Raw genomic sequence first — 18,313 nt, 5'->3', positions numbered from 1 at the left:
GAAATGAGGCATCTTAACAAGTCAGTCCTGAGGTTTCTGTTCACTTTGAGATTCTGTATTGGTGTTTTTTTCTGTTACTAAAGAATTTTACTTAGTATCTTTAATTATCTGTAATCGTGTTTACTGAGCTCTTACTCTATCCTCTAGAGCAGAGGTCGGGGAAGATAGTAATTTAGGTGTTGGAGGCCAGACAGTCTGTATTCAGCTCTGCCAATGTTGCGCAAGTGCAGTCCTGGACTGTAGGTAAACACCTGGGCAATGCTGTGCTCCATAAAAATTTATTTACAATAAAAGGCCATGGGCCTGATTTGGTCTGTGAGCCGTCATTGGCCAATCCTTGTTCCAGAGCCTAGACACTGACAATTATCCTGTATAAATGTTAACGTTAGCTTTCATTAATAAATTCACCACATTCTTTGGATGTAAACTCGTTCGCATGTAAAACAAGGAGAAGAATGGTAGAATATCATCCATGACTGCGACTTCAATATAATCAGCAATCAAGCTGTATTATCGAGGCGGTGTCTGGTGGGCCAGAGGGATGGAGAGCAGCTACGGTAATTAAGGAGGGGTCAGGTAGCTTCTGGGACCGTGTCGTGCCTTGGAGTGTTCAACATTACAGCCAATGCAAGTTCATTGGAGGCCCAATGTAATGCATAGTAGAACACAGATACGCAGGAACTTACACCCCTCTCTTGAGTGGCTCCCAGCCTTTTCATAGTTCTGAGAGAGCAGGCGGGATCATTTGGAAAGGATCGAGTCATGTTAGCGAAGTGGGGAGGTGAGAATGAGTTCAGCGAAGAGCTGGTTGTGGTGCAGTTGAGGTGTCTGTGCTGGGGACAAACAGAGGTGAAGAGCAGGGAGGTTAGAGAGGGGCTGGAGGCCAGGCAAAGGCAGTTGGCTGTGGCCATGGAAACTTGCAGACAGAGAACACTTTTGTGCAAGTGCGTCATGTGACTGCAGCCGTGTCAAAGGTCCTCCCATCAATCACTTTGCTGGCACAGACTATGTGGCAGGGCCCCTCCGGCCCCCAGGTATAAAGGCAGCCTTATCTTATCAGGCAGGATATTCCAAGGTCTTAGAGATTATCTCCAGGAGTCAGTCAAGGGTCAAACTTTTCTTTGGAATAGGCAGGGTTTGAACCCCCCAGACCTGCTGAGTCAACTGGTTACTGAACAATTTCTCACTTGTTGAATAGATTTCTGCCAGAGTATTACCTCTTCAGTTGGTTTTGAACAGTGTTGGTGGCCTTCCTTCATGTTCCAGGGCCCATACAGCCTTCACAGGTAGACTGGGACTTCCATGGCATTGCATGTCTTTCTGTTGGGAGGCTAAAAGTAATGGCAGATATTCTCCCCAGTACTCAGGATATTGTCACAAGATGCAGTAGGGCCATCCTCATGGTGAACTCATGGGGCAGGTGAAAACCATGCTTTACTGCGTGCAGTGGTGAGGGTGGGGACCCCTGGTTTGGAGACCCTTCCATGACTTAGGTGCTCTGCCTGAGGGAATTGGTTTATGCATTCTTCTCCACGCAAACTCTTGTGTTCCTTTTCTCCCTCTGTTAATATAGCTTGTTAAGAAAACATGAGGCAACTGCTTTTGGCTTCACTATCTCACCGGTGAAAGCTCAGAGTCTGAGATTCAAACCCAAGTGAGCCTCATGCCAAGGACCATGTCACTTGCATTAGCAATTGGGTGAACCGAGGACAGTTTTGTTGGAATCAGCCTCTGATTCAGTTGCAGAGTTCATGGCAGTTGGTTCTGAGAAGACCCAGAGTTAATTTGTTTTTCAATAATGGATGTAATGGAACAACACATCTGTATTACCAAGGAAGCCCTGTTCTTAATACCTTAGCTACACGCTGTCCAGGAGAGGAGCCAATGGCCACGTTTGGCTCCTCTGTTCAATGGCCACGAACACTCGAATGTGGCTAGTCCAGATGGAGATGTGCATCCGTGTAAAATGCACACTGGAAGTCAAAGGCATAGAACGTACACATGAAATCAAAATATCTCAACAACTTTTGTTTTGGTAACATATGGAAATAATATACTGGATATACTGGTTAAATAAACTATATTGTTGAAAATTCATTCCACCTGCTTCTTAGCATTTTTTATTTTTGTATTTTTAAAACTATTTTATTTATTAGAGAGAGAGAGAGAGCGCGAGCGTGCACATGCACACGTAGGGGGGAGGGGCAGGGGAGAAGGAGAAGCAGACTCCCCCGGAGCAGGGAGCCTGATGCGAGACTTGATCCCAGGATCATGACCTGAGCCGAAGGCAGATTCTTCACCGAATGAGCCACCCAGGAGTCCCTGCTTCTTAGCATTTTTTAATATAGCTACTGGAAGATTCAACATTACGTGTGCAGGTCGCATTATTATTTTCACTGGGTAGCACTGTCTTAGAGCACTGACCATCGTGCTTTTTTGGTACCAGCTAATGTTTCTCTTCTTCAGTTTTACTCTCGTGTGTGTATATCTCACCTTTTCAGCTAAGTTATAAATGTCTGGAAAGCAGAGGTCTGTCTTCCATAGCTCTGTATCCTAGCCAGTCCTCAAGTGGGTTCTTCCAAGTAGCAGGGATTCAAGAATTATTTGTTGGCTATGTAAATGAATAATTGCGTTGCCGTTGCCCATTCTAGATGCGTATCACCCTAATGCTTAACCCTGAAGTTTCTGGAAGAATCTGGGTCAGTCTTGGGAAATGTTCTAGCTCTGGTGAATAGACAGAATCAGTAGTTTGGCAAAGAGACCATCTTGGGACATGTTAGAATGTGTTCGAGCAAGGAGACTTCCTTGCACAAATGGCTTTATTTGTACCCTTTCAGACTTCTGGTCATCCCTCCTTACACAGCAAGCACATGGCCACTCCTGAAATAATCTCAGTGTCTGTTGAATAGAAACGGTTCATTTTTATATTTTTAGTCACATTAACATCATTTGTAATTCTCAAGTTATAAATCTGAAGGAAATTACTTTTTAATGTCCTCTGGCACAACATTAAGATTTTGCAATTAGATTTTATAGCCTGTAGTCATATGCTGCAGGTCACAAGGCAAAATTAAGACCCTTCTGCACCAGCAAAGTTTCCTGTCGGGAAGCCACCCAGAGTTTAGGGGCAGGGCAGCCCTGGAACACCTTCACAGCCTGGGGGACAAAGCTGGTCACAGTCCGGGGGTTGGAAGGTCTTGCCTAGTTTACATTTGCATTTGCATAATCTTTTAAATTAAAAAAAAACCCTGTCTTGATGGATGGATGAATAGAAATTTCTCCTTGTGTGAGTTATCCAGCAATAAAAACCTGCTTCTTATCAGCTTGGTTCTGATCCCACAGCCGCCAGGAATAATTGCTCCAGATGGTTTAATGAACTAGGAGGTTTCCACGATCTTAAAAGTTATAAACAAAAGGGAAGGCAACGCCAGCCTGCCAGGCAGATTTTGAAACCAGTTCACTGACAACATTCCAGAAACTTCTCTTTATACCTTGCCAGGTGAGTCTCAGGTAACCCTTGGATGACTCAGAATTTCTTGGGGGCCCACTGGCATTTGGATCCTGAGATTGAACAGGTTTTCCTGGTATGGCCAGAAAATCACGGAAACACATGAAGATTTGGGGAAATAGTAGAAATCATGAATCCCACCCTTGATTCAGAAAGGGAGTCCATTTCAATTGGTTATGAAGGTGGTAGATGATTGTGATGAAATTTTGTCTCCTACGAGTTCTCTTAAAATACATAATCAGGAGATATATAAAAAATATTTATCAGTTCTATGTTAATATGCTATAATCTAACTTGGAGAGACAATGTGTCGGAAAGTCACAACAGGAATCTCAGGGGTGAAGCATGCTCTCAGCCGGCTGGGGCCAGTCTTTATCTACAATGACCTCCCAAGGCAGGCTGTCTGCTCCTGCCTTTACTGGAAGAGGGTATGCGTTCCTGCCTGTAATTTTAACAGATTCGTGGCTATTGTTCAGTACTTGTTTACATTGTAAGTCTGTATTATACTGGGGATTCCAGGCTGTAAAACAGAGCCGACATCGTGTTTGAGTTAAAGAAGACCCGAATCAGGGAATTCTGCAAGTAAAAAGTGCATGATCACAGCTCTTCGGATGCTTAAACCTACCAGCCAAGCTGTCTGAGGGGAAGTAGTGAACTTTACAAGAACCCCATTCCAGAGCACAGATATTTTGTGAAACTTGAAGTTAGTGGATTTTTCTAATGGTGAACCGGTGAAAAAAGGATTAAGTGTTGAAAATGTCATATGAAGAGGCTTGAGGGAGCACCTGACCCCTGTTGAGTGGGTATGCGACTGAACACAGAAAGGACTGGAGGGAGCACTGTTAGCATTTTAAAATACTGTGTTCTGTGCGTCATGTTTACAAATAAAAATGTAAATGAAAGATGCTTTACACCTTCCTGGTCTACTGGATCCTTTTTGCTTTTACTCGTGTAAAAATGTTTCACCAAAGAAAAATGTTTTACTTTTCCTAATTGGTTATTATTGAATATTTTTGCTTTATTTTAAAAAAGTCCCATCATTTGAACATTGTGATCATTTCCTGTAACAAGCTTTTGAGATTTCCCCCCCTCTAATTTAGTGTCATATATGTATGTATATATATTATATGTATAATTATGTTGTATATTATATATGTATTTTACATCTCTTATATTTATCCAAATACATATGTATAACAGGTATGTACATATTACACATATACACATATGTATATATACGAATAAACATATTGATGTCTCTAGATGTATATCTAATGTATATACATCTGTATCAGGTATAAATATATGTAAATATATACTTAATATACATATTTATATATCTGCATATGTATATACATGTATATATGTGCAAATAAACACACATGTACGCATGTGTGTGTGCATATATTTGTATATGTACATATATATATATATATATATATATATATATATATATATATATACAAGGTATATATATATACACATACCATATATATAGGTGAGTATATTGAGATCTAAATCAAGATCTAGACATCTTGGTCCCTTGAAATACTATAATGTAGAAAGTTTTCTGTGCTCAGAGACCACACATTGTATTCCCACTTGGATAGATATTCTACTAGTGCTGTGATGGAGAAGAGGCTAGATTGGCAAAGAAATCACAGGGCTTGGGATCTTCCACTTCGTCCTCATTGGCGTGTAACTTCAGGCAGTCATGTAACTTCTTTGCCCTTAGTTTTATAAACTGCAAAGTCAGGGGGGTGGATTGCAGGATAGCCAGTGTCATGTCCTGCTATGCCTGCTTTGAGTCTATGAGGTCCTAGATAGCAGTTATAGTGAAAGTGATTGAGGTCTTTACATTTGGAGAAAGAAAATTGCCCTGGTATTTTTCAATCTTTCTAGAAAGCTAAAGCAAGGCATTGAGTATTGGCATAGTTCTGCGTTAGCTGATGTTAGCAGGATCTGTCTTGGAAAAAAATGGTGAAGATAAATATTCCACTGTTCGGATTTTCTCCCTCCGGATGCCTTATTGCCTGTGGGGGACCCTCATTTCTTTCTGCTTTTTTATGGGACCTTCCTTCTTCCAGCTGTGCCCTGCCCAATGGGTAGCTTGGAATGGAACATTCCTGTCCCGCATCTGAAAACTGCCACCTCTTCCTTTCTATCTAATTTTGCTCTCTTTTGGTGGGTGGCAACTACCATTTCCGATAGATTTAATCCATGCTGATATATTACTAGGTGCTAGGGATTAATGTACTTTATACATTCCTGGGAAAATTGATTTTTAATTTGGACCTTATGGAAATACTGCTTTAGTCCTATCCTGGGTTTAAATTCCAGCTTAGCCACTTACCTCTTATGTTACATTTGGCAGGATGTTTAACTTGTCAAAAACTCAGGGCTTTTAATTTAAAAAATTTTTATTTCTGCAAGAAAGATTATAGCTCTAGCTTCACAGGACTATAAACATTAAATGAAATAAGACATTGTTAACATTTAAAAGTATCTAACGTAGTTCCTGAAACTAAGTACTCACTGGTAATATAGATAGAAATGAAAAAATGTGTTAATAAGAAACGTAGGTTGTTCTGATGTATATTTTTTTCACAAGCATTAATGTTTGTGAACTTGCATCCTTCCTCCCTGGTGACGTGTTTGCCTTGGCGTGCCACTGGACAAACATGGGAGGCTCTGGAAGTAGAATCTATTATAATACCTTGAAGAATTCCAGGCAGGACTCTTATAGCTGAAAACCTGGATGTATTTTATTTTGGGGGTGAAACATGGCATGGGGTGCTGTGACTGCTGTCTGAAGTGCACTTGCCTTGCTTTGAGTGATTGGTGTTGGAGGAAAATGCCTGGAAAAGCAGATGGGAAAGGAAATGGAAAGTGGTAGCCGTCCAGCAACAGTGCAGGAAACCAGCACTGACCTGCCATGCTAGTCTTCTTTGCATGGCTTCTTAAAAATTCTGCTCCTTTGTTTTCCAATCATATTTTAGCTCAGATTGCCTTGCTAGAATGGTTATGTAATGCAGCGAAGCTGAAGATGATGTCCGTGGAAGGGAGGTGCATGCCACCTTTGAAGAGGAATAGATATTTTTGATGTAAGGTGGTTTCTTTCACCACTCGGGGAAGGGTCAGGCAAGAACTTCTGGAATGCTCAGTGGAGAGTACACTCTCCACCACTCCTCTTGGCCTGAAGTGCCCAGCTGGGGGACCCAGCCCTTGTGTTTTCTCCCCACACATCAGAGCTGAGTGGCCTAGACTGCTGAGACATCTGGCTGTTCTGCTCTGCTCGCATCATCTCTGCCTTCTCCTTCCCGAATGTTCTTTGCTCCAATAAAGCAGATCAGTGTGTGGTTATTGACATTTTCTCCTCCCTTCGTTACACCGAGACGCTTGGAGCGTAAAACCTAACTAGTGACAATGATATTGTTCTTTTCTGTAGATCTTAACTGACATGTAGATCATTGTTATTCATAATCACAACACCAGAAACAATCAATGCATTATTTATTAAACTGAGTGGGTGGCTGTTTTTATTTGACAGTATACACCAGTGGGGATCGATTCACTTTCACAATGAAGAGGATGTTGATTTTTCTTTCTTCTTGTTACTTTCCAAATGGGTTGCATAATGTGTTACTTGGGAAGCTATCTGTTAGGTTTTTCCGATATGGGTTTTGAGTCCCCCAAAGAAGTTTCTCAATCCTGCTTTCTGGACTCCTTCAGTTGACTGACGTTTGGAGTGAAGAGTGGAACAGGTTCCCCACGGCCACTCTTATTTGACCCTGGGGTTTCGCTGCTTGGATTTGCCTGCCAGTCAGCATGGTCTCTGGACTTAGAGGAGCCATCAGTCCAAGGGACTGTCCGATTTCGGGACCAGTGCTGGTCTTCCCCTGTGATTCTTACTTATTCAGGCTCTAAAAAGTTTTCTTGGCTTGCAACTATGACTACCTTCAATATCTTTACAGTGTTTGATTTTTAATTTAATAGTCATCTTCATTCTTTTTAAAAAAATTTCTGTTTTCTTCTGGGGGTTGGTAGCGTTGACTAACTTCAGTCTATAAGCTCAAGTCTCTAGTTTATATATACCATCATCTGGACCAAATTCATTAATACTGACATACGTTCCTAAAAGTTATTTCTTGAAATTGTAGCGCTGGGTTCTTTTAAAAATCCAATCAGTATACTTTGTATTAGAATATTTACAAGACGATCATAGGGGTGCTTATGTGGTAGTAAGAGAAGGCACACGTGTATCTTTGCAGCCAATTTTGCAATAGAAAGTCGTTGCCAGAGGCCATGTTTAAAAAGCCATATTTGTGTAATGAATGGATTAGCTAGAATGCTTACTCTCAAATATTAAGAATTATCTACAAAGTATTCAATTTGAAGTTACAGGTTTTATGTGACTACTTAACTTCCAAACAAGGTTGTGTTGGCTGCCATATTTAAGTTCCATTTCATCAAATGGGTTTTTTTCCAGCAAGATCAGAAGACAGAGAAGGAGAAAAACGTAAACCCATTGTTTGGTAGGAGTGAGAGTGTATCAAGAAAGTTAATGTTACTGGAAATTGTATCGCTCACCCTCCCGTGTGCTGTGTGCCATCCCCGGCTCTTTTCACTCGCCCTGACCTTTCTCTGGCATCTGCTGAACTTTTTTGCCACCATCTGCCCTGTGTTCAGACTCTGTCCTCACCGGCCTTACTTGACAGTGTATTCTTCTAGCTTTCTGTATTCGTAATGGTTCATTTTCCGATGCTTTCTAAAGCAGCACCGATAATTTCTTCATGCAACTATGGAAATCTGTTATTGTGATGGCAAATTCTATGGATAGAACTTCTTCTTCTTTTTTTTTTTAAAGATTTTATTTATTTATTGGACAGAGAGAGACAGCCAGCGAGAGAGGGAACACAAGCGGCAGGAGTGGAAGAGGAAGAAGCAGGCTGTCAGCGGAGGAGCCTGATGCGGGGCTCGATCCCAGAACACTGGGATCACGCCCTGAGCCGAAGGCAGATGCTTAACCGCTGTGCCACCCAGGAGCCCCTACGGATAGAACTTCTGACGTTAAGCTTGTTGATCCATTCTTGTGTTTCTGGAATAAACCCTATCCCAGATGAAACGGTGTATGTGTGTGAGAGAGAGTGATTTGCTAATACAAGGCTTTCCTTAGCAATGTTTTCAGCCATGTTTTTAAATGAGGTTAGCCAATGATTTTCCTTTCCCACAGTGTCTTTGTGCAGCCTTACTGGCAAGATTATCAGGTTCACAGTCGCCTCAGAACTGCATTAGGAAGCTTTACCTCTTTGTCTAATCTCTGAAGTAAGCTGTATAAAGTTGGGATTACATGTTCTGTAAGGGGTGATTGAAACGTACATGTGAAACTGAGCCTACTGCCTTCTTTGATGAACCGTATCTGGGAGTTTACTATACATTTTGTCTTGGGTGTTTCACACTGTCATAACAAGAGTGTAAGGAAAATGTGTTTTAAAAGGTTGGGGTTTTTTTTTGTTTTGTTTTTTGTTTTTTTTCTCAACGAGAGAATGTGCATATACTTTCAGACAGAGGGAAGGGGCCTGGCAACATGGGAAATATTAGAGGAGAAAACAGGTGATTTAGAGAAGGGCCCAAAGAGGAGGGAAGGGGTGGGATGAGCAGAGAAGGAGGGGCTGGTCTTGGCACAAAGGAGAGAGCCCCGGCCCCTGATCCTGCAGGGCAAGCGGGAGGAGCAGTGTTAGGACAGGTGCATTCTCGGTGAGAGATGGGTTGGTGCAGGACTGTTCTCCCAGGCCCTCATGGTGTTCAGTCAGATAGAGGGCCTGTGATAGGCCATCGAGATAGCCAGACCTGGACGAATGCACAGGAAAATCAAAAAAAGAAGAGAATGTGCAGATTACCCAGCTGTTATCTAGTGTTAACCATAGAAATACACTGCTTTAGTGGGGCAGCTTTTTGGAAATTTAAATAAGGAAAAGGGAACAATAGTGATAGAACTATAGGTTGTTCGCTTGTTTTTCCCTGTCTACATGCCTCCTGTTATGATTCGAGGGCATTTGAGGAAGCAGCGTAGCTCTTCTCATCGCTCAGTACAGGGACCAAAGCCTGAAGGGCATCTGCTTCTCCTGGTCCCCTTTGGCCACTCTCTTCCCGTTTGTCTGATCAAAAAGAGAGATTAGTGCATGAGAGGTAAGTTCACAGATTTTCTTCTGATGTCTTTTCACGGCCTTCTCTGGCCTTCCGTGGCTCCCGTGTCCACCCCTCCAACACAGAGGTCAGCCTGTGGCCCTCTGTTCTTGCCTCATGGAACCTCCCCGTTCTCACCACCTTGAGTCCGACACATGTGCCCGGCTCGGGAGCTGTGAGTTTGGGAGAATAGAATCTCAGATGGCACTCAGGAGCCGGGGACGTCAGTCCTGGCAGGACTCCCTGGTCATGAGTTCCCTGTCGGTGTGGTGAAGCTCTCGAGCTAAAACAGCTCTCCGGGCACCTCCAGGTCTTAGCCGTGCTCATCAACGGCTCTGGGGCCGTTCTTCCCACGTGACCTTCTCCACTGTTGCACCTGAACCTGTCCTCTTTCTCTCTCAGACCACCCTCACCTCCTCTTGCCTGTGTGTCACCATCATTGCTTTCCTCTTCATTTAGCCTCGGAACGACTTTGTTACCTTCACTTGTTCCCTGAGCCTCACCTGCAGTTCGTTATCAGGCCATGGGACGCCCCCCCCCCCCCCCCTTCCGCATTCACATAGCCGCTGGAAGTACAGCTGCCACCTCACGTGCAAATGGTGGTGCTTTCTAACATGTGACATTCCCGCCCCCATCCTGCCTGCCAGTGGCCCTCGCACATTCCTGGGATACCTGCTTTCATGTGTCAAGTACGTGCCTGAGAACTTTTCAAAGCCTCTCTGTCTTGGATGAAGCCAAGTCCAAACCTGGGAGCGAATCTGTTTACAGTTATATTTAAATACATCTGTCAGTTATCCACCTAGTGGTTTCTTGAGTTGCCGCTGCTTTTTCCTTTCTCTCTTGTGTTTTCCCTCTCGTATTTCGTTTTCCATTCTCCTTCTCTTGAATTCACCTGGTTGTTGCTCTTTCGTTATTCCTCCCACAGCCAGGGTCTTGTGCTGTGTGCTGCAGGTACCTCGGTGAGCTTTGCAGACATACGAGCCTTTGGCTCCATCTCCAGAAACAGAAAACTGCTGGGGCCTGAGGGGCAAGAGGGTGAACAACACCAATTATGGCCCTAGGGACACCATGGCATCCCGCGTGGCTCTGTTCTGTGGAACACATCTGCACTCTCCGTATGCGGTCAGATCTTTCCTTTCTTCTAATCTAGGGCCCCAGTATCTCTCCCTTCTATGTGTGAGAACTTCCTAGAACATTACAAATGCCTGTAAAGATCTTCTGTTCATAGACCCTGTGCTCAAAGAAGATCCTAGCTCTAGTTCCCTAACCGAATTATGAACTCTTGGAACACACCATTTATTAACAACATTTTATAGCTCCAGGGCCTTGTACATACTTTACTATAATTGTTTTCTTTTAAATGACTTGGCTATAAAATGAATAAATTTGTATAAACTTCTGAAAAGAACCAAGATACACACTAAAATTTCAAAGCCCAAATACAGGTCTCTATGGAACTCAGCCGTGGTTTCCTTCACGTGGAGGAGAACTTTCTGTTCATAACCTTTTCTCCCCCAGTAACCGGTAGTAGAGAAATGCTTTATTCATTATACAGAGCCGTTCCTGGAAAATAATCCATCTCGATCACATCAACAAAGGTGTTTGTGTGGGACATGTTATGGGATGTGGACATATTTCCATATTAAATCTGGTTTCGGCATCCGCTTTCTTTGAAAGACATTATTCCTTTGCTACACCAGGTGATTTTGTTGATGTGACATTTGTCATGTGCCTCTGTAGTCGGTGTGATACCACTTAAAATAGTAAATCCAAGAAAAAATGACAGTCAGATAACATGGCTAATTGTCAGGAATAATGGAGAAGGCGAGCCACGACTGGCAGGCAACTCCCAGAGCATTTTTGTGGTGTCAGAAATGTGCTAACAAAAGTTGCAAAAATGGCTTGTGGAGCAGCACTCTGTCCCTCTCCCATGCTCTCATGTCATCCTGAATGGACTCGACGCTGGAGGCCGTGTCACAGGAGTTACTAGGCTTCTGAAAAACCTGCCTCTGAAGAGTGGCTATTTCCTGGTTTCCCTTAAAAAAAATGCCAAGAAGGCCTAGAAGTAAGTGGATATCTTATTTAGAAAGTGCTGTATGTGTTTAACACGCCTGATAGAATAGAACTGAAACCCAAAGGACAGGGTTATAGAGTTCCCCTTTGAAGGAGGGCTCCTGTGTTTGTCCTGGGTCTCATGGAGGCTTTGTGCTTCTCCAGTCTTCAGTTCTTGCCATGAGCACACACAAGAGATGGTCCCGTTTGCGTTCAGTATGCCTTTGCTGAAGCGTGTGAATGCTGCGTGATTTTCTGCCCAGCCCAGAGCCCAGAGGAGAATGCACACCTGGCCTGTAAATCACACCTGAGCACGGATGCCTTACTCGCTCTTTATTGGGTGGCCGCCCGCTACGTTTTACACATCCTCGGTGTGGATCCTGTCACCTTCTGCTGGAAATCTCCATGGGCCCCTAAGCGATCACGTCAGGGGACCTCCAAATCCTCTCTGAAATGTAATGTGTGCTACGTGTTGTGCGCTTTTCTGTGGTCCCTGGAGGAAAAATCATTCATTTTTATCTTTTCATTTATTTATTTTTCCTATTTAGAAATTGGCCCCTGGTTACGGGAGTTCAGAGCGAAGAATGCTGTGGATTTCTCGCGGTTAACATTTGACCCAGGACAGAAAGAGCTTGTTGTAGGAGCAAGGTGAGAGATCTTACGTTTCGTCGCCGCAGATAATTTTGAATTTTGTTTGACGTCTGTGCAGCTACGTGTGAGCTTCTCTGCCGTAGTTGACGAGTGCTGAGGAATACTTCTAAGAATGAAATATGGTATAAGGTTGCCCATAAAGTCTGCCGCTAATAATAGGATGAAGTCTGCTCTTTATAGCAAGCGTTCACTGGGGGCTCCATGTGCTGGGAACTCTTCAAATGTGAGCTAATTCATTTTTTTTTTCCGTGAAAGCTGAGAGGTAGGTATTGTTAACATCCCTATTGTAGAGATGAGGACACGGAGGCAGGACATACTCTGATGTCCAATAAAAGCTGGACTCAGGTTTCAGACACAGGCATATGGATTCCGGAAACCGTGTTCTTAACTTCTCAGTACATTCTTCAGTAAAATTCTAGGGTCAAGGGATTTTGACATCCATTCCAATGCCCATCGTTACCTTTCTCTGTGACCTTGATTATACCATTTACCAGTCAACTAAGAATTCAAGGAAATTGTTATTTATCCCTCTTAAGGTGCACGTGCTCCTGTGTCCAGGTCGACACTTGATATTCCGTTTGACGACGAGGCTGCTAGAACACCATCGGAATAGATCTTGAGTTGTTTCCCTATTTATCATTCCTTCTTTAGAAAACAGGCATAATCCTTGCATTCAAATCACCTATCCTGCCAATGTATTTTGAGGATGATGTATAAAAATACTTCATATCCATCTCTTAGGAAAAATATTAATTTTGAAGAAAGAGACCATTTGGCCTCTTGGCATTCAAGGAAAACACTTTGGATGCCGGAGTGCTTCTATCTCTTTTGGTCAAATTTACTAGATTATAAAGCATACCTTTCATAGCAAGAGAGGATGTGCAGTTTCCACAGATACCTGGGTGAAGCTAAGTCTGGCTTATACACTGGGCACTATAGATAAACACTGAACAGTTTCTAGAATCATTGCTTTGGCTCTCAGATCTCAAGGAACCCTTGTGCATCCACCCAGCACTTGAAGACATTGAAATGTATGGACGCAACGTAAAGTGAATAGACAGAAGTTGGCTTAGGTCCTAGCACTGAACATGTCACCTGTATCTCTTTGGGTATTTTGGAGCAGACAGTGAGTACGGATTTGTTGGGCTTTCTTGGTGTATTTTTACGTGCTTCAGCACACGGGGAATATATGGGGTACTTCGGAGGCTGACTTCCATCGCATGTCATCACTGGGAGCCTGGACCGGATGTTGCAGGGGCTTTTAAGATTTTGTCCTCCTTCTGTGTACCGTGGCCAACACCTTCTTTATAAAATGCCCCCCCCCACTTTGGTAGCTCCCTTTGGATAAATGCTGGCACTTTGGTGTTACCCCCCATACCCTTGTTGTGCTTTGTGGTCCCACATCCCTTACAAACTCAGCTCTTTTTCATTCTCTCATAGTCCAGGTACGTGGAGTTATTTCTATTGCCTGCCACTGTCCTATGTTCTCTTTCTCGCCTCTTGGTTTTGGTAACAAACTTCTTTGCTTTCCTGGCGCCTTAGCTACCCCCTCTCCCAAGTTCTCTACCTGGGGAGCTCATACTCATAGTAAAGAGAGCAGGCTCAAGAGTCCTCCCCAGGGCCTGAGCTCCTCCTTCCCCTGCTCTGCATGGTCCTGTCAACACACCTGTCATCTGTCTTCCTTACTACACTTGATGATTTTTGTCAGGTGTCACCCACAACTCCCCCCCCCCCCCCCCCCGCTGCCACATTATCGGAGAGTGACTTGCCAGGTGGTGGTGCATGTGCCTGTCTCTTCTTTGTTTCTCTAGAAGGTAGCCCAGTTTCTGCCCTGGCAGAAGCTCAAAGATAGCTGTTGATTGAACATATCTACTTCAAGGGTTTGGTTTGTGTAGGTGCCCTCTGCATCTGGGAGGACCCTCAGGGGAAAACGGGTTGGGTTTTGTAGCAGATTTACTCCAAATTCCCACATTTGGGCAAGGACACAGGACAGCCTCTAACCCCAGAGCTAACCCTTAGGGAAAATGACCTCTTACCCTTAGCCCGATGGGAAGGACCCACCTGCTGAGGTAGAAGGTATGAGTATGACCTCGGTTGGTGGAGCTGAGTCTTTCACCCTTCATTCAACTCTGAAGGACTTTGGACAAGGTTTGCATGTGAGCTTGACTTGAAAGACTCTCCATTGTTTCTGGAAGTCTGTGGTGCTGCGTGCATAGGACAGACCACCCACGTGTGTACACGCTGCAGGTGTTTGGCTTTTGGCGAATGACATAGATTCTCCTAATGGTTGTGAGAAGCTGCTGAGCAAATTGGCACTGGGAAGAGATACCTGGTGGTCCTGTCCTGGTGGGGTAAACAAGGAAAAGGAAGAAAGAGGTAGACTGGACTTGCTCCACTGTGTGACCTTGAGCCTGTTTCAGAGTCTAATTTTCTCAACTTTAAAATTGATGTAATTATTTCTACCCCTGTCAGCTGTTGTGAGGATTTAATAAAATGATCCATGAAAAGTGATCGTCACCGTAACTGGCCCGCGGTAAGCGGGCAGCGGTAGGGTAGCTCTGCGGATGTCTCACGATTTCAGCATCTGTGTACATGTGTGCTTCTGGCGGTCATCATCAAGCAAGGAGAATAGGAATCTTACTAGGAAACTTGGTGGGATTAGGCTCAGAAAGTTTGAGAGGGAGTTTGAGCCAGTTATAAAACTTTAAAAATAACCCAGCCCTCAGCTTCCTGTTTGGGAGGGCTAGACCTAGCAAAAGAAGTTGACATAGCAGGTGCATTTTAAGAAGTCTGTACTGGTTTAAATACGAATGGTGGGAAAATACGATGCTAGGCTTCCTGTTTTCTTATAGTTAGCGCTTGGCATTGTAAAGCCATTTATTGGATGGTTTCACTTTATGCCCGTGATGCTTTATGTTCTTGAAATTGAATTCAGTTAAAGATTCTGTGCACTCTTCACAAAAAGATGTTCATTGTGCTGCAAAGGGAAAAGCTCTCTTGAAGAGATTTGTGGTTAGATAGTGCCAGAAGTTACTTGCATCTTGAATTCATGGAACTTCTGGAAAGATCCCTAAATTTACTATTTCTGAGATGCACATTATCTTTTATATTATTTCAAAGGCATTGACATTCATATTTTGTTTCACCAAAGGGTTCTTTAAAAATTAAAATAACGTTTGTGCTTTCAATGATGAGACTAAGGCATTTGCATTTGAGAAAATGTGGAAAATATAGTTAAAGCATTAAGAAAAGAACCCTGCAATTTCAGGAATTACTACATTTAACCTTTTCAATTATTTCCCTGCATTATTTGAATTCTTTTTGTTTATATGATTGGGATAATATTTTATGAATGATTTATATATGTCTGTCAAAAAACCTACTAAAAGCAGTTTACATTTTATTTATTTATTTATTTATTCATGACATTTTATATATATGAAGACAAATTCCAACGTGAAGAAATATTTACTGTGTAGAGGTTTGGTAGAGATAACTATAAAAGTATTGATACTAATACTAGTTCACAATGTTGTCGTAAGTGTAAGTTTCGTCGTGGATAGGATTGTAAAGCTGGATATAAGCAGGTGATTCTATTTTTATTCTCCAAATGAATCTCTCTGTCTTTAGTGTTTCAGGCTCACTGTAAGGATGACAAGTGATTCTGTGCTAAATTCAAATGTTATTCCAAATGGCAACTAAGTTGGTTTACATTCAATGCAGTGTTTGGTTATAATCAAATAATACTTGGGGCATTTACAAGGTGAGCCGTATTTTTATTAAGTATAAAGCCATATAGTAGTAATGAAAAGAGCCTCTCATCAAAGAGAATGTGAGTTTCTTTTCTTTCTGTTTCTTTGTTTCTTGGTCTTTCGGTTGATTTTCTTTTCTTTTCTTTTTTTTTTTAAGATGTATGTATTTATTTTAGAGAATGAGAGAGAGACAGCAAGACAGAGAGAGAGAGCGTGCATGAGCAAGCACGTGGGTAGGGAGGGGCAGAGGGAGAGGGAGAGAGAATCTCAAGCAGACTCCGAGCTGAGCACAGAACCCGGTGTAGGGCTCGATCTCACAACCCTGAGATCACGACCTGAGCCAAAACCAAGAGGCAGATGCTTAACTGACTGTGTCACCTAGGCACCTCTCGGTTGCTTTGTGATTGTCTTACTCTTTTCTAACCAGCTTCAGTGCAATATAGATATATAAATTGAAGGGCATAGTCTCACAACCTATGATATTTTAATAAGAACGCTCACCCACAAGCTTTCACACAAGCACCTTTGAGTCCAGGAGGCATAACCATCTGCTGGTGATTAAGGTGGTGGGATTAAAACCCAGAGACTCAATATTTGGGTCAGGAAACAATCATAATTGATGATGACTATAACAATTTATGACCTTGGAAATGTCAAATTTTACTTCTATTAAAATTTAATACTACTCAATGGGAGCATGCTGGAGATATCCAGAGAAAGGGTAAACGGGGATGCATGAGTCTCCTTGCACGCCTGATCTGACATGAGGAGCAGCCCAGACCTTTGCACCTTGCACGAGCCCTTTGCATTGCCCGTACAGTCGATGGATTATTTCCATATGTGGGAAGATATTTCTCTACATATGTCTACACAACAAATAGTATAGATTTCTAGTCTGCATGTTTATTCCTAAAATCAAGAACTAAAACCCTAGTGCTTCCAAAACAGAGCTTGTTTTTCCTCATAATCACAAAAACCAGCCTTGAACAATTTTATTGTTTTATTTTCAAGCATTGTTCTGCCCTTGGTTTGAATCTGCAAAAATAAAAATAAAAAGGGAAGATGAACCGGCTTTTGTTACGCTGGCCCTGAATTTGCTTAAGTATTCACAGCATCTGTTCCCGTAAGATCACGTTGCATGAATGGGCAGGCGGCTACTTAATTAGACTAAGTTCCTCCTTTCAGAATGATTTTGCCACTGGATCTAAACAAAGAGCTGAATTTTAGATTCATGTAGTCATTTTTTTCTTTAATTGACCAATGTAATTCACTTTTTTTTTTTTTTTTTTTTTTTTTTTTTGGTGGTGGTGATTTTTAATTGCTGTTTTTATTTTCAAGTCGTCCCTTAGAATTAATCTGTTGGGAGCAGTATATGATTAAAAGGAAAAATGGAGATTTTTAAAATAAGATCAGCAATTCTGCTTCCAGTAGCCACGAAGTCTTTCTGTTTTCCAAAGAAGACATATTAGTCAAGTTTACACAATTAAAGGTAACTCCTTCAGGGTGAAATGAAGTCAGCAATTAGGCGTGAATCCAGAAAGTGGTAGACCCCCATCGGGCAAAGAAATCCAGGGTGGTGATGATGTTTACCTTGTATTTATATGAATGATGAGTTAGGAAAAACAGCTCGTGATGAAAAAAAGGATGGTCCTTTTCATTCCTGCTCTTCACCTGGAATTTTTTTGGTAATGATTTATTTATTTATTTATTTATTTATTTATTTATTTATTTATTTATGAGACAGAGAGATATGGGGGGGTGGGCAGTGGGGAGGGAGGGAGAGAGAGACTCTCAAGCAGACTCTCTGCTGAGCACAGAGCCTGATGTGAGGCTCAATCCCAAGACCCTGAGATCAGGACCTGAGCCGAAATCAAGAGTCTGACGCTTAACCGACTGAGCCGCCCAGGAGCCCCCTGGAATTTTTTATCCTTGATTATTCCTTAAATATTTTCTCTTCTCTGTCATTTTCCTTCTCAGTGTTGGCACTGGATTTATAGATATGTGTTTCTCTTAGGATTTTCTTTGTCTGTCTTCCTCCTTCTTTTTTTTTTTTTTTTTTTTTAAGATTTTACTTATTTATTCGACAGAGATAGAAACAGCCCGTGAGAGAGGGAACACAAGCAGGGGCAGTGGGAGAGGAAGAAGCAGGCTCACAGCGGAGGAG

At 42.5% G+C, this 18,313-nt stretch overlaps 1 protein-coding gene across 5 annotated transcripts in view; it reads left to right on the top strand.

Annotated features, from left to right (window-relative positions):
* Positions 1–18,313, top strand: part of SEMA5A (semaphorin 5A) — a 477,069-nt gene that overhangs the window by 196,261 nt on the left and 262,495 nt on the right. For all 5 annotated transcript variants that reach the window (XM_057312155.1, XM_057312158.1, XM_057312156.1 and 2 more), the window contains one exon: positions 12,295–12,394. In XM_057312155.1, coding sequence (XP_057168138.1) covers positions 12,295–12,394 — 100 coding nt within the window. The remainder of the gene's footprint in view (positions 1–12,294; positions 12,395–18,313) is intronic.

Source organism: Ursus arctos, unplaced genomic scaffold (assembly GCF_023065955.2).
Source record: "Ursus arctos isolate Adak ecotype North America unplaced genomic scaffold, UrsArc2.0 scaffold_15, whole genome shotgun sequence".
NCBI lineage: Eukaryota > Metazoa > Chordata > Mammalia > Carnivora > Ursidae > Ursus > Ursus arctos.
This window is presented reverse-complemented; position numbering and strand designations above follow the sequence as displayed.